The 17,318-nt window shown below is 44.2% G+C and overlaps 1 protein-coding gene across 1 annotated transcript; it reads left to right on the forward strand.

The window, feature by feature from the left end:
• Positions 1 to 3,492: 3,492 nt before the first annotated feature.
• Positions 3,493 to 16,100, forward strand: LOC146200289 (uncharacterized). Its single transcript, XM_084592910.1, has 5 exons — positions 3,493 to 3,606; positions 7,604 to 7,665; positions 7,803 to 7,892; positions 12,960 to 12,986; positions 15,955 to 16,100. The coding sequence occupies exons 1-5, from the start codon at positions 3,534 to 3,536 to the stop codon at positions 16,006 to 16,008; spliced, it is 306 nt and encodes a 101-aa protein (XP_084449036.1). The 5' UTR covers positions 3,493 to 3,533; the 3' UTR covers positions 16,009 to 16,100.
• Positions 16,101 to 17,318: the final 1,218 nt, after the last annotated feature.

Genomic DNA, 17,318 nt, shown 5'->3' on the forward strand with positions numbered 1-17,318 from the left:
TCAGTTCAGTCGTTCAGTCGTGTCCGACTCTTCGTGACTCTGTGAAACATATCACGCCACGCTTTGCGGTCTCTCACTATCTTCCTAACATCACATAACTTCATCTGCAGCGCCTCGAGGATGCCATTTAACCATCGCGTACGCTGCCTACCCCTTCTCCGGTGACCATCCACCTCTCCCAATATCAAATCTTTCTCCAGGGACTCCTCTCTTCTCATCAGATGACCTAAGTAGCTGAGCTTTACCTTTAGAATTTGACCCTCCAATGAGCAGTCAGGGTTTATGGTCGAGAATATCGACTTATTTGATACTATTACACGCTGATAAAAACATCTTCAATCAATACAGCACTGAAATGTGCTCGTGTGCGTATGTAGAGAGGCTTTTCTCATTTGTGTTGCTTTTATTACGCCAACATCGGGCTCTTTTCAGACTAAATACCGGTCAGCCATTTTCTGTTTCTTGTTTTCATTCTAACTTCTAACAATCTGCAGAGCTTATACAGTTTGTTATCGCACTGATGGCAGTATAACTGCTCAGTTCTCCAAACGCACGCAGGTTGCACCGTTTAGCACAAATGAATTTATCGGATAAGTAAAGTGTAGTATGAAACGAAAAGTACCAGAATAAACAGAAGAAAAAATTCAGGTGTATTTGTATGCATAGCCACTGCTCACAGGTCGGTTCGCATTAACAGCATTAGTTTGAAGAAATATTTGGCTAGGAGGCTAGTGGAAGCAATAGCTTCATTGCAACTGTGGCCTAAATTTATTGTGATGTTCTGACAAGGACAGTTGCCCAAATAGAGGAGCTGCAATAACACCGTGCTGGCGTATTCGATCGTTTAAGCCCTTTAAGAAAAACTACGCTATAGAAATACTGTAAAGGTTCCAGTAGCACGGTTAAGTTCCCTGATGTCGCTAATCGTATTACCACCTTTATTATTTTGAGATTTCAGTGATGTATCGAAGTATCGACGATACAGTATCGAGCACCTGTATCGAAACTCGATTTCAATTCTGTGTCTTGTATCGGCATCGAAAATACAATTTTTCAGGGTATCGAATATCGTATCGAAGATATTTTTTTGAAGTATCTTGCCCAACCCTGCCGACTACACTGACTAGGATAACTGGCTTCCTTCATACGAGCGAGTGCGTTCATACAAGTGGAACGAAACCACTAGGTGAACGAACGTCATCTTTTATTTGACCGGAGTTGCGATCCTTTGGTATCGCAATTCCGGTCACGTGATCAAAATTGGTTGTATCAGGCACATACGTAAAAATGGCACTACAGGATCAGAAAAAAAAATTCAGGTCGTTGTATTTTTATACATATTCTATGCTGAGGCATGCAAAAGTAAAGAAAAATAAAGAGCCTCTGCAGTAGTAATGTGACATTAGGCAAGGTTACACACTACGAGGTGTGGGCACGTTAGCAGTGGATTTGAAATGAACAAAAAAAATACAGCACTACACATCGCCAGACGTTCCTTTTCAAAAAATTGTCGTTGCTGAAGATACTGACCTTCCTGCGTGCTCTTTCGTTATTGTGCCCACCCCTTGTGCTTTTGCCCGGCATACCGATGTACGCTCTTTTGGTTTGGTTTTGGTTAGCCTCCACGTTTCAGAGTTCTGCTTAAGTTGAGGACAACCCAGAGGGCTATGGAACGAAATATGGTAGGGGTAACAGCCTGATTTTACCCTGCAGTGGGTATAATCAGGCTGATGATGATGATGATGACCGACGTAAGTACGTTTCATACAGCTGCCCCATAAGTCTTTCCCTTCCTTACGCCGTACTTTATATATCAGCTGGCCTCACCGGGCCATGGATTTCTCTCATTAATTCCATTCTTACCAGTGGCGTAACAATCGTTTCCCAGCCCGCTGACTTTGCTGCCCTCACACTGCCTGTTTTTACGATAGACTAGTCCTCCGCTCAATTGATGCCAGTCTTTCTGGGCCTCAACGCCCTGCACTTTTCGCACTGCTTCATCAGTTCCGCTCTTCATTCGACTCTCGCCAGTCCGCTTTAGTCCTCACATTAACTATCGCCCAACACTCTGACACCGGCGTCCATGTACCTCTGCGTCAGCGCCCTCAACATGTGTCTACCCCGAGCGCCGGTATTGAAGCCCAAATTCACACTATGCTTCTGAATCGCATGATTAAGACTTCTAACAGGCAGTGGTCCCTCCCTGTTATCCTGGTGAGGAAGAAAGACAGTTCTATTCGTTTCTGCGTTGACTACTGTCGCCATTATTTAAATAAAACAATGGGGAAAGACGTCTACCTCTTCCGCGTACCGATGATGCATGGACCGCTTACAAGAAGCTGAACTCTTATTTTCGCCAGATTTACGATTCGATTACTAGCAGGTGCCCATAGCTGCGGACGATTGTCCTAAAACCGCATATGTCACCGCTGATGGCCGTTGAATTAACTGTCATACTTTCGGTGTCTGTAATGTCCCTTCTAAGTTCGAGCGTTTAATTGAAACGATTTTGCGTGGTGTATAGAGCAATGCCTGCCTCTGTTATCTCGTTAAAACTTCAAGTTACTCTAGTTGTTATTGGCTTCATGGCAATGTCGTGGCCCTCGGGACAGTAGTGTTCTGTTTGGCATCGCATCGCTGGCCGTAAACACTCGAGCATTTTTTGGAGTACAACATTATGGCACCAAAAAAGACAGTTGCAAATGGCGTTGTTTCTCATCAGCTTTCAGGACACGTCGGCTCTCAGCCAAGACGGACGATCTGAGTGTTGACATTTTGATGTCAGCGCGGGGTCATGTGTGTTCGTTTTTTGCGTACGTAAGTGCATTACTTTCTTTTCGTTTGTAAACTGTTGCCTGCAAACTTTGTAAGCGCTTGGGAAACCAAAATTAATGCTTTCAACGCACACATTACTAATATAGTGCAGAAGGGAAGACGGAGAGCAACGATGTGTCATGCGCTTGCCTAATGCAGCATGTGAAATCACATGCCCCAGTGTGCCAGCATCGAGAGGCGCGTATGGCGAGGTGACGTAAAGGTGTGTAAAGCGCAAGGAATGTTCACATGCTGCATCCGCCTCTCAGGTGTAATGAGACGGAAGTAAAAAAAATGGAACAAAGGCATCAAAAAAAGAAAAATAAAGCATGGATGGATGAGCAAAATTGGCCGTAGTCGCTGCGTGAAAGGTTTCTATTACACAGCACTGTAGCTCGCGAGTAAAAAGTAAAATAGTCATGTTAAGGTACGACTTCGGTCTAGTATTTTTACCACATGCATGTACGAGAATTGGCAGCATAGCGAGCAGAAGCACAGCCGGCTGAATATTACCAAATATTGCGAAATAACACTGAGGGTAGGCGTTGTAAGGGAGGGTGGGGGGGGGGGGGGGGGGGGGGCAGAGCGTTTTTCGTTCCAGCTAAGGCCAGTTGGCTATAGAGCATGCAGATATAAAAGCTGCCAGTGAAGCGCTTTTTAGTCACCTAGCTCCTGGAGTCCGTCTCTCTCACATCGTCGCAGAATTGCGCTGGTTCAAAATGAAGGTTCTGCTTGTGTGCACACTGATCATTGCTGAGGCCCTCGTCGCCAAGGGTGTCAACGAGCTCTGTGGTAAGTGCATTTGCAATCTATTTCTGTTGTTGCTAGAATTCAGTCCTGCTCTTACATCTGCTCTTGCTGGCCTTGTGGTTCCTGCAGACACGCTGAATCAATTTTGCAGTGCACAGCGGTATCGACCCGAAATTTATGAGCAACTGCTCAGGGAGAATTCACGAATCTCTTTGCTCAAACGGCGCATTCCACTTCCGCCTTTGTTCTTCGCGACGTCAATATTTAAGAAAGGTTTATCAAATGGCTAGTTTATTATCCTTCTAGCGTCTGAAATACCAAGAATGCAATTCAATTCATCGGGCCTGCAATTTCATTCGGAAGAACGTCACCTGACCTCTTTGGGAAACAAGTACGATGTCGAGCAATAAATTAGTAGTCCATATGAATTATATAAAGTAAAAAACTGGCGAAAAAATAATAAAACAATTTCTGAAACAATGGGAAATTCCGTGTACGCACGAAGACCAGCTACTGCCAAAGTAGAGAGAGTTTGTATGCAATCGAATAAAATGAAATCTTGCCTTTAATGACTCGCATCCATTTTCTATATTGTTCCTATTATTGCTGTGCGCTTACTGTACGTTACCATGACTCCTATTGTTTTTAGAAGATAATCTTTATCCGATGCTTGTCCAACCATTATTGCTTCCTAGAGCGTTCGCTTGAGTAAGAAAGCTCCAACGGAACATGTAAAGATATCGCTTTAGGCCTACAGAATTCTGCGGGTTCCTAGGTTATGCCGGGTTATGGGGGAGTTTTAAACACGTTACCTAAGTTCAGCGGTATTTTTTGTTACTTTTCGTGCGCATCAGAACTTCAAAGACGTGATACGTATAAGTTCTACCTTATTCTATCCATAAAGTCGTTATCCGGAGTAATATCGACGTTAAAAGCCGACCACATGTCTAGGGGCAGGGGAAAACATTCCTATACCATGACCGATGCAATGCCGGCCTCTGTTGTGGGGGGAAATCCACAATGTTTTAACGGTTTTACAGACATGATTCTCACTTTCCTAGCGTTACTCGGCGACAAATCTCAAGAAAGGAAGTCGACGTACTCAAAGCAGTTATAGTACTTGTAGGATGCGTCTCTAACAAAGGAATATTTATAGCTGCATAGTTTAAATCTACAGGGGATCAGACAGACTGTACTCTTCCTAAAAGAGTTTGTTTGAAACATTCTGACTAGGTTTCCTGCGAGAAGTGAGAAGGAGAAGAAAACTAATCAGAAATTGACACCACAAGCGTGCGAGGTCTCGATTGCTCTAATGAATGTTTTGAATAGAAATATATTTCACAGTCTTGCCTTTTCAAGGTGACTGTAAAAGCGATTGTATATGCTGACGCTTCCGTCTAGAGGAGCGTTCTATCGCCAAGTAGAGCAAGAAATAAATTCATAAGCATAACGTCTCCAGCGGGTATTCGAAGACAAATGAAGGTTTGAAAATAGGAAAAAGCTTTGTAATAAAGATTAATTCATCATTGAAATCTGCCCAAGCGCTGCCATACGTCTACAAAGAAAGAAAAAGAGCTTTCTCGGGAACTTTGTATTCGAAGAAAAACTAATTCGTTTTTCTTACAGATCATCTTGGAAAAAGCAGCGCAAAAAAGGGGACAATTAAAGGAAGAGAGACACACACGAGGGTGACCGACTTGTAAAACAACACACCTTGATGCGTTGTAATAAGGAGTAATTAGTCATTCACATCCGCCCAAGCGCATTCATACGGCTACAAATAAAAGCTATACAGCTTTCTCAGGAACTTCGTAGAAAAAGAAAAAGAAAGACGAGTTTTTCTTTTACTGCCAAGGTTCTGAGAAAGCTGAATAGCTTTTATTTGTAGCCGTATGAATGCGCTTGGGCGGATGTGAATGACTAATTACTCCTTATTACAACGCATCAAGGTGTCTTGCTGGGCAAGTTGGTTACGCTCGTTTGTGTTTCTCTTTCTTCGTCCCATTTTTCGCGCTGCGCTTTCTAAGATGGTCTTATTACAACGATACACCATCTTGCGGGATTTCCTAAATATTCACCAGAAAAAAGTTCTTTACTCGTTTAGTGATTTTATATAGTTGTTTGAGAGCAGTATCTCCACCGATTATGGGAGCTCGATGCTTACAAAGGGCCTCTGAATTGCTTTTCTCGGTAATATTCTAATGCGAGGAATACATAGGTGCTCCTCATGTGTATCCGAGTCAAATTCTAAAGCTTTGCTTTTAGCGTGTAATTCACAAAATATTTTTAGAAAGCTCACCGCTATCTAGACCGCTCACGATCTATCGGAGCGAAACATACCCTCGCGCACGGCGCCCAAACCTCTGATGTTACGTCGCATGGGCTTGCTGGGCACGCTCGTTCATTGGGCGTTCGCACGTTTTGCAGGCAGGACGGGGCGTGTTGGTTCGCCGTCACGACCTGTTTACTTATTTTGTTTCTTGCGCGTCGGCGCTGGCTCAGTTGAAGGGAGAGAGGAAGGGCATCATTTTCGATCTCCCATATCTTCAGGACTTAATAAATGCAGCTCAAAAATGTTTGCTTTGCAGTGACGATTGATGGGATGCTATTGTTCTTGCACGTTTTCTAGTTTTCGTTTATCAGCTGCAACTTTATCGGAACCGTTTTCACAAATTTTCCCGCCTCAACTGGATGTTCATTTGCGCTTAAACAGCGAGCCAAGCTTGTGCATTGTTGACCCTTTTCTTACGAGGTAAGTTTGACCATGCTGTTTGGCTGCTTTGGCCGCGCATGATAAAAAACCAGAAACGTCTGCGACGAGATTGCAGACCAAAAGACGCCAGTGCCATGTTTCCAACAAAAGGCAGCTGTGGAGGCCTCTGGTGTCACTGGAGGAAACCGCCATGGTTCAAAACAGTTCGAAACCGCCCTTGCAAGCATGGCACGTTTTCGTAATGATGTCAGATGATGCAACTGCTCCCTTTCGCCGGAAAATCAGCGTTCGCGTCTTTTGGTCTTTTAGTCTTGTCGCATACGGTTGTAGTTTCTCATCTTGCAGGTCCAAACCAGGCAAATCACCTCTGTAAGACTTACTACACTACAAAAGGGGCAAAACGCGCAAGAATTGTGCAGTTTTAGTGCTAATAATGTTCCGGTTAGGGCAGGAGATTTTTTAAAAACGGTTCTGATAAAGTTGCAGAACACTGAATAATTTATGATGACATTAAGCAGATCGAAACTCCTAAACGTATTTATGTATCCTGGAACAAAGTGTTGCGGTACGTCATATCAGAAACAGTGGAAAGACATAGGTGCCATGTTCGCACCATTTCTTTTGTGTGCTAAAATTAATAATATTTGTGAGCACCATCCAACAGGCCCTGCGAAAAGTCGATGACGCCATTACACCTAGGCAGTTGGAAAACTTTAGTAAAAGGACATCATTTTTGTGCCTTCAATCAGTTAACGGGTAGAAGAGGTTCACTAAATAAAACACCCTTTTCCTGCATCCATGTTATGTGAATACTGGAAACGCCCATGCGCATTCGAACATTCGAAAAATACTGCTCAAACCTGCTTCTTTCTTCGCTTATTTCAGGGACACTGACATCGTTTTAAGAGAGCACGTGGGTGACTTGCATTTTTATATAGTCATTCTTCTTACAAGGCATGCATCTATTTGCGTGGATATTGCTAAAATATTTCTGGTTACCTCAAGACAGCTTATCGACCGGCCTTATCGTGTTTATGCTTTTACCTACAATTTGTACACCTACTCTGCAGACATTTCACGAAATCTGAGACGTCTTTTATCCTTCTCAGACTCTCTAAGGAAGATTTTAGCTTAAGGCTGATTTAGTACAAGTCATTTTGTGTCGTGTTCGCTGAGCGTTGCACACACACACACACACACAAGCACTGGCTGCTCTGAATAGCAGGAGTAAATCAGTCATATCTGCAAAAACATCACTGCAGTAGAGTGGTGACATAATACGACGTCATGACACAGAAATATAGAGCATTATTTTTTGCTTTCCAGCCTTGAGTGACGACCAGATTTCGGCACTGGTTAACTGCATGGGAGACCACGTCAGTTCCGAGGTACGGTTCGTAATCAATCGACTTTTTTTTTTTTTTGCACCAGCGCATTCAAAACTGACTGAGGACACAGAATGCAGGCTATAACTGCATTATTTCAAATGTGTCTACGTTTTCTAAATGATTATTTTTTTATTCAGATCAAAGCGGGGGTGAAGGAGTTTATCAACGAGCATGGTGACAACATTGTTGAAGTTATTAAGAATCTGTGCGAGGACAACGTCGACTTGGTAAGTAAACTATTTTGTTTCTTATGAACATGGCTCCCTTAGTTGGTAAATTCTTCTCAAACTCAGAGCTCTCCCGAAACACAGTACATGTTGCTTTAGAGATGAGTACGTGAGTCTGTAATAAAGATTACGTTTACACAGATAGTTAGGAAATGTATCCGAAATACTATGACTTACCACTAAAGGAGTGTCTGGTGACAAAATGAGTTAACAGCATCGAGCAGAGGAAATGTTTGTCAAAGAAATTTTGCACACCATAAGCAACGCAGCGCTACTTCAGCATTCAGTTCTGCTGCAAACTTTATATATATATATATATATATATATACTGCTGCTAGGCCTACTTCAGTTCTTTAGACAGAAACCCCACCTTACAATATATATATATATATATATATATATATATATATATATATATATATTGTAAGGTGGGGTTTCTGTCTAAAGAACTGATATATATATATTGTAAGGTAGGGTTTCTGTCTAAAGAACTGAAGTAGGCCTAGCAGCAATCACAAATTATCAGCGAGAGCAGCCAGGCGCCGGTGCAAGCGGACACCACACGGTTACAGCGCCAGCTCGTTTTCTTTATTTGACCCCCCGGCTGCAAAACGAGCCGACCTGGCGACTTAAGGGACGGAGGAGACCATGCGGCTCGAGCTGACGGCTGAATGAGGTGTCCACTCGCATTTCGTAACGACATGTCAGAAAGGGACATCTTCACTTTTCTCAAAGAGATGCAAAGCGCTGCATCCACCAATGAGACCGCCGTACTGGTGTGGACAAGCGCCATCACAGAAACACCCTCTACGAAAACATCAAATAAATTAGCTGCAGATATTCGAGGCCCTTAAATTTTCGACAATAGCGTAGTTCTCCCCTCAGGAACTGTGCACTTAATTTTCCTCTCGGGTGGCCGAGGAACAGAGTCGCATAGGAGAAATGGAACGCCGATGCGGCGAAGGTGAACAGCGACCAGAGCCTAATCGCTCAGTAGAAAGTGAATGGCTTTGGGGCGACTAAAAAGGGGAAGAGTACTGGCGTTGGTTCCAGTAGCTGGAAACATCTAAAGGCGGGTGAGGGACGGCCATGCGTCGACGGCAGTTCCGCACCACATGACCTGGAAAGCCACAGAAATAACAGATCGTATGATTGTCAGTCATGCGCCAGGCGTTTGCCGGTCGAGCAGGCGGTCGCATAAACTGCTGAGGTTCTCGAACAGGACCAGGAGGCGGCGTAAAGTAGGCAGATGGTCGAGGCGGATCATATGTAGGTTGTGGTACGGCAGCAACAGCCGCATATGTCAACGGGGCTGCGACATGAATGGGTTGAGGGGCTGAAGGAAGAGCTTCAGCTACCTGTTTATGAAAAATATTGCGCAGATTGGAAACTAGGTGTTATGAAGGCTCTTAATGGCAGGACATAAGAGAGAACTGTCGAGAAACGTCTTCCTGAATGAAGTTTTGATTTGTTGCTGGAGCGCAGAATGTTCACCTGCATCTGTCAGGCTAGCAAGCGGCTCAGTGTGCATGGTGTTGACACAAGTCAGTGCCCTTTGTTTGCGCAGTTGATCAAAACTTTGACCTAGTGTGACAACTTCTGCGATGGTGCGGAGGTCTCGCGGTAGCAGCATCAAAAAGGCGTCGTCATCGATTACCAAGATACTTTGTTGGGCGAGTTGGTACTTATTCATTATTAATATAAACAGCGCGAACACGAAGACAAAGGACAAGATAAAGAACAAAGGCTTAGGCATAGTTGTGAGTCAGCGCTTGTACTGTGGCTTTCTTTTATCTTGTCCTTTGTCTTCGTGTTCGCGCTGTTTATATTAATAATGAATGTCGTCATCGATGCCTTGCAGAATGTTCTTGATCTTGTCGGCCTCTGACATCTGTGCGTTCACGCGCTTGCACAAGTCAGCGACGTCCTCATATAATACGTAAAATTCTCGAAACCCTGCTGAGACCTCGCACCCCAACGCTGTTCAGCGGACAGCCGAGAACTTCAGAGAAGCTGACTTTGAACACGGATCATGATGGAATGTCCGCTTCATAGTTCCGAAACCACAGAATTGGTACGCCGATGAGATAGAAAATCACATTGATTAGTTTAGTTGCTGCGTTCCATTCGTTTTAAGCGCTCACCCGCTCATAGGATGTGAGCCAGTCCTCGATGTCATGGTCGTCAGGGCGGAGGGAGCCGGGACAAATGATGACGGAGCCAACTTGAGGGGTTGAGGGGTTAGTGGTTGGCGTCGTCAGGCATCGCAGGAGGTGGTAACGTGCAGCTGCGGAGTTGCAGGGCGAGAGGATGGGTCTCACCCAGCAGCTCCACCAAATGTAAGGTGGCAATTTACTTCTAGAAGAATTGAAGCAGGCGTAGCAGCAGTCACTGATCAGCGAGAGCTGCCAGGCGCGCACAGGCGATGATCACGCGGCTCAAGCAAAAGCTCGTCTCTTGCTTTAGAGCACGCACGCACACACACACACACACACACACACACACACACACACACACACACACACACACACACACACACACACACACACACACACACACATATATATATATATATATATATATATATATATATATATATATATATATATATATGGCGAGAGAGGTAATGAGAGCGCTTGTCATTAGCGTTCGCAGTTAAGAGCTTTAGAAAATGTGCCCTACTTTGAATTTCGAATGCGTTTATTATCGATGTTCTGCCCTGCCTCGAAAGTAGATGCGCCTCGAATTTCGCAAAAGGAAACGTGTCATTTTTCCCCATGTACTCAGACAGTCATCTGCATTATTTACATAAAATTTTCAGCCCTAGGTTACTGCGTTGCTACTCCCCACTATCGGCTAAAATACAAGAACATAAACACAGCTTTGATGCAAACTAAAAAGAAATCCTAGTCATTTTTTAGGAAATATTTCCCCGAATCCTAATACTTCATAAATATTACAGCCTAAAATGTGTTGAATTAGACTGATTAAATGAAAAGAAAGTAAATATAAACTTTGCGTATATGGTCGGAAAAATGTTACCTTTTCAGCCCCGCGTTCTGGAACGATGCACTGAGATGTTGGCACTACAGATTTCACTCTGTATTTTGCATGCAAGTTCTATTAAACCATTAGCGCTAATAGCTGCGGTCCCCAAGGTCATATTTCCCGCATTCCAAAGTAGTATGAGCCATGGTTTCAAAATGCAAACTAGCGTGGCTGTCGCATAAAACCCACGTGTATGGCCAAGTTGGTGCCATACCTCGTTTTCACACTGTAACCATATCACGTGGCTACAAGACAGTTGCATAGAAAAAATGGATTCGTGGCGTCGGTGCACGAGCGCCTCAATTCAGGCTAATAGCTTTGTGTCGCTATTACAGATCTGTCTGGCAGGTGTAGATGGAAGACGCCTATGTAACACCTTTTATATAAACGTTGTGGGGGCCAGTTTGGCGCAGAAGGTTCATGTTGATGTGAAACGATTCGGAGGGCCACGCCGCCCAAAATTGCTATATGAGGCGGAGCCTAGACTACGCGAGGGTTACGCATCGGTGACTGTTGCCTTCCCAAACCATCCCACCCGGCTATTTTTAAACAGCCAATGTCGCAGAGCAGTTCATCTCAGAACCTTCCGGATGGACTCGAACAGATTCGTTGTTTTGCGCTCAACACGTGCCTGCCTAAACTTGGCTTGCAGCAAGTACAGATATTATGAAGAAATATGTCGAATATAGCCAAGGTGGAAAGCTAAGTATGTGACCGGAATATAAACGAGGTCAGATCAGTGTAGAATCTATTCACTTGATGAAACTACTTGTAATTCGCAAATAATGTTCCGCGTACATTCTGAGCCATGCAATACAAATCTCGTTACAGAACTGCTAAATCAGTTTATGCATGAACAGAAAAGATCAAAACAGATTTCTAGAGCTCACGCCCGGCAATTACTCCATGCCACAGTGTTGGCTCAATTTAACTTTCTATTTGTAGCTCTAAATTATTAAGTCATTTCTTTACAACACTTAGAAATCGGCCAAGCGTAGCAAAATTGCACCAAAAAATGGACCAATTTCGATTAATATAAATAAAAAGCTTGGCACCTTCCATTTTATATAAAATCACCCCAAAACAATCAACAGCACTTCTGTAAACTTAAGGCACTAAATAGTATTGATTGTGTATATTAACTAATATAATAAATAGAAGCTAGACTTGTCATTCCGTAAAATTGCTTAGACTGCCCCTTGGAAGGAGAAACCTTCAGAATTTTTCTCAGCACTGCATTCACGTACATACATTTGCGATGACGTAGTTATCGATGTCATGTGTTCACTTTTGTAAGCTGTTTTGTTCTATACTTGTAAAGTATCACGCATGTGTTCATTTTTGTAAGCTGTTTTGTTCTATACTTGTAAAGTATCACGAAATGCTCGTTGAAATGCTGCGAGGAGCAAATTACGGACGCACGGGGCTGCTTTATTGTTCCATCTGACCTAAGAGTCAGCGTTGAACAATTTTTGACCGCAAGACCGGTCAGGAACTGAGAAGGTTTTGAATATTTCATGAGATAAAATGAGCCTAAATTCAGCAAATACTAAATGGAATCGCTGACTTCTCCGTCTGAAGCTGTAAGTAAGCGATTCTACAAAACAGGCGCTCTCAAATGGGATTCCGCGAAACAGAAGAGTTCCGTGAGTCGCTTTGATGGGTTCCGCTTGTGTTTTTGAAGGTCTTGAGCCAAAAGCGCTGGGCTGATATGTGCCTGTAGGTGTACGGAAGCGCAGCTTTTCCCATGGATGCTCGGCACTGGATTTTCAGAGGCCTAGAACAAGGCCTGGATTCTCTAAGATGAACTGAGGGCACATAATAAAGTAACCATTAGGCCAACGCTGTGGTGAATATTTCTTTCGCCGCTTGCCGCCCAGAATCGTCTGTTACCGACACCGGCGGCACCAGATTTTGGCCAGCGAGCAAGAGCCGTAACTATATTAACGTTTTATAACTAAAGCCACTCTAAGTGCTTTGGTGATGCTATATTCTATTCTTTTTTTTTTTTTTTTACAGGATGAGACGATCAATAGACTTGCCACTGTAAGTACATTTTCACCTAAATTTTTTGTTTCTTACGCGCGTTCACAGTGCTGCGCTTAAGCAGTAGCCAAATTTGCTTGCGGTCTACCTTCAGGTCCGCGTGTCAAAAATAACTTTACATATAATTGCGCCATGTGCAACCTCTCTTATGGCGGATATATCCACAAAAATTAGAAAATAGCAGGAGGGGGAGGGGGGGGAGAGATTGCTAACCCTCACTTTGCAGCGCACACAACACCACAACGTAAACACACGTTTGGAAATTCTTCTAACAGAGCCCGTTAGTCGAATCTTCCTTGCTAAGTATACCGGGCTGAATCTGCGAAAGCGGAGCATACGCTCCATGAACGTTTACTTAAATATGAGTGGTTCCTTCAGGGAAACTCTTGCAATTTTCATGTCAGATCTCATACCGTTCGATGTTTTTAAGGCTGCAGCAATGTTGGCATGCTTTGGGGAAACGTGCGTTAAAATATGCGGGAGTGCACCGAGGCTTGCACTCATCGTAGGGTATAATTAGGCACGAGTCGCCGTTTTATTCAAGAATTAATTTGTGATACTTTTCTGTTTCATCGCCGCAAATAATTGCACCAAGCACTCATTTATTCTTAGTGAGAAATGAGTGCAATGAAAACTGCAATGCAAAGTAATAGAAAATATAATCAAACAGGTATCCCCTCGGAAGCTTAATGCGTTTGCTTAAAGCGCGAAACGCACTTGCTCGGCGACAGATTTTTGCTGCGTGAAACTTGTGAACACCGGGTTGATTATTTCGTCAAGGATGTGCTCCAAAGCCTCAGGAACAAGAAATTTTGCTCACGATATAACAATGATTGCAGTATAGCGTAACACCGGTTAAGTGATACCGGCATCAATAACTCTTTGTGCATGTCTGCTGTACAGATGCAAAAAAAAAAAAAAAAGATAAAGAAGGACAACTGATTTTACAAGTTCTTATTTGGTGCACGCTGAAAACTTCGTTATACCTTGCACTTTATATCATTTTTGTTTTGGTTTCTCTTTACGTTTACAACATTACTGTATATACAAATTAGCAATCCTACTGCCGACGTGAAGACATCGACGTTGCGCTGTGTTAGTCGGCTCGAAAACATTCCTGTCTTATTCAACACCTGCTAGGTGCCTGCCGCGAGGACAAAGAATAAAACGGCTCTGTAGTTTTAGGTTTGGTTTGGTTTGGTTTTGGGGTTTAATGTCCCAAAACGACTCTGGCTATGAAAGACGCCGTGTAGAAGGACTCCGGAGATTTCGACCATCTGGGGTCCCAAACGTGCACCGACATCGCACAGCACACGGGTGCCTAGCTTTTCACCTCCATTTAAAAGCGGCCGCGGAAGCTGGTCTTGACGGCCGGAGGCTCATGTCGATAGAAAGATATAAGAACAACCGCGCACAAGAAAAAGCGTTTGCTGAGCTCGCCTGCGTAATAGACGGCATGCATTTTCACAATGGTACCCATATGGTAGGACTATTATGGAACGTAAACAAAGAAAAACACGAAATATGTACAACTGTTCAGCTTCTGCGCAACAGTAGTTGTCAGCATTGTGGGTGTTGGCTGATAGACTTGCAAAGCTCGTGTGACGGTGATCAGGCGGATATGAACGAAGGCGTAATGGCCTCTAAAGGACAGGCGAAAAAAAGGAGTATGAATGCCTTGAAAGCGACTTTTCCATACTTTGGCCAAAAAAGCGGCGCGTTATGGATTTATATACATAACACACAGCATCAAACGTGGCGTATGGTCCTACTTCATGCAACAAATAACGCTATCTTGATAGTTTTTCAGAAAAAAAAAATAACGAGCAGGGTCGGGAAAGGGACGCTACAGACAAAATGTCGCTCATACCCCTTTCGTTTGTTACGGCTCCATTAACAGCATTGTGCGCATTTTGGGCGCACAGCTGGCGACCATCGAGCAAGTTCTACAGCAAAGTATTCTAGGGCACTCTTCCAGTTTTTCGGGCCGAAAGCAGCGTGGCTGAGGCGTCTTCGCGACGCCATGTGTTAAATAGCTCCATTAACAGTCGCGTTCTTTGTAAGCGGCGCAGCAGAGGCACCGCCAAAGGAAGCCTTACTGCAATGATTCTGGGAAGAGGGTCCTCCCGGGCCGAGTGAAGCGCAGCTTTTGTCGAATCTTCAAAATGCCGGGCAGCTGAAAAAGAAAAAGAAGAATAGAACTCCTCATTTCAGGCGGATTCGAGGTGCTATCGGCGCCGGCATAAGGGAGCGAAAAAAAAAAAGAAAAGAAAACGCCTCAAACCTAGCTCCGTCGAGCAAGGTCAGACGGCCAAGTGGAAGCGCAAAAAAAATAATAAAAAAAAAAAGAAGAATGGCGCTGTTGATCACGGCCTTTCACGTAGATTGCTACTTCCGCCAGTGTGGCGCAGTGGTTACGGCGCTCGACTACTGTTCCCAAGGCTGCGAGATCGAATCCCGGTATCGGTGGTCGCTTTTCGATGTAGACGAAAAGCAAGGCGCCAGAATGCTGTGCGATGTCAGTGCACGATAAAGAACCCCACGTGGACGAAATTTCCGGAGTCCTCCGCTACGGCGTCTCTCATAGCCTACGTCGCTTTGGGACGTTAAACCCCACAAACCAAACCAAACATTTTTCTCAAACCTGGATGAGGTATGAGGAACGCCATTGTGCAGTATTGAGAAATTGCTGCCACTTGACTTCATTAAACTGCACTGACATCGCAGAAGTCGACGCGAGCGCCTTCCGTTCATTCTTTTAAATCAGAACACCGCAGCATGGACAAATTAGCGAAACTCTCCTATGATGAATGTAAAAAGCGGGCGGCCTATGCACAGGTAACGATGGATGTAGTATAAAATGAAAAGCCGCACATTATTACACCATGTTTGAAAGACTTTAAAAACTTGCAGCCTATCCGCAGAAATGCGTTTGTAAAACTCATACATCCATTTGTTTTATTTTCAGCCTGACCAAGCGGAGGCTATCAACAAGGCCTACGCGGAGTGCAAGCAAAGTTAAATTGGTCACCAATGACAGGCGACGGGCATAACGCTCCATCCTGGACCAGCAATTACTTTCCCGAACATGATGGAATAAAAGCACCAGTTACAGCGGTCTGAGATTTCCCTCAAAAATACCTGTGGCCAGTCGCAAAGCAGTGTAGGACTGGCCGCCGTACACAGGAATTCAGAGTAGGACAAGTTCAGGTTACACACAGACCTTACCGCCCAGTGATGCCACCTGTTGTTTGTGCACCAGCCCAGGAGCATCACGAGAAGCGAGTGTTGACTAGGCACAGTTCATTTACCGTTAGTTTAAACCAATAGTCTAAATAGCAGGCTGAATACAAAATTCGCAACAACATTACCGACATAAGCAAGGTTCTTCCTCAATGGTCCCGCCTAAGACGAGCGCTTTGTGTCCTCACATCTGTGTGCGGCCGGCCACAAGGAAGGAGTGTGCTTGCTTGCACAATGTGGAGACCTAGGCGCAGTTTTGAACATCCATCTTCACGATTCACTGCTTGTTGCGGTATGTAACCGTGTAAATTAAGGGTGGTTGTGGCCAGCTGCTTTTAAAACCGGCGTTGTAAGGCTTGCCAGATTGTTTTACCACGATAACATACTGGAGCTTGTTCCCCAGAAAACCTGTTGCGGACTCGTGGAATCGCGCCAAGAGCGGCCGAACATATCACAAAAAATCCTGTTTTGTCGACAGGTTCCTGATGTCAAAACCACAATGCTTCGTGCGAGATTAGACACCCCATACAGTGAAACTTCAACGAACTTCAAGGGACCTTAGGAAAAAGTTTGCTAAAGTGAAACTTCACTCAACTGAAATAAGTGTGTGACAGCTTGTTGCCATTAGGTAAAAAATATAGGGTTGTCAAATTGTATATCAACGAAACTATTGTCACTCTGCTCACGTTCTGCTCACTAGCACCTTGCAAAGAACGCTGTACTTTTCTGCTGCACATTTACGCTTAAGACTGCAGCAGCTGTGATCTCAGTTATTGTGTCTAAGCATTCATACGATTTCGTAGCGCGCCCGAAAGCCTATAGCAGGTCTCAAGCTATGACTTTAAAAGCAGCCAGCAATGGCTTCGGCTGACTACGAACTTACTTAGGTAGCCAATCCAGTTCAATGCTAAATGGCCATTTTTCGTAACAGGGTAATGTGGCACGGTCCACGGTGGCGCGGTCGGCGAGGCACTCAACGTAAAAAAGTGCGGTAAAATGGGCGGGTTGTAATTGTTGAAGTACTCAGTATGATCTAGGAGACATGTAATGGCGCCTTGAAAGCTGTTCGTACATTTTAAATGTGCACTG

The sequence above is a fragment of the Amblyomma maculatum genome, chromosome 2 (genome assembly GCF_055883805.1).
Source record: "Amblyomma maculatum isolate TAMU_Amacu chromosome 2, ASM5588380v1, whole genome shotgun sequence".
Taxonomy (NCBI): Eukaryota; Metazoa; Arthropoda; class Arachnida; order Ixodida; family Ixodidae; genus Amblyomma; species Amblyomma maculatum.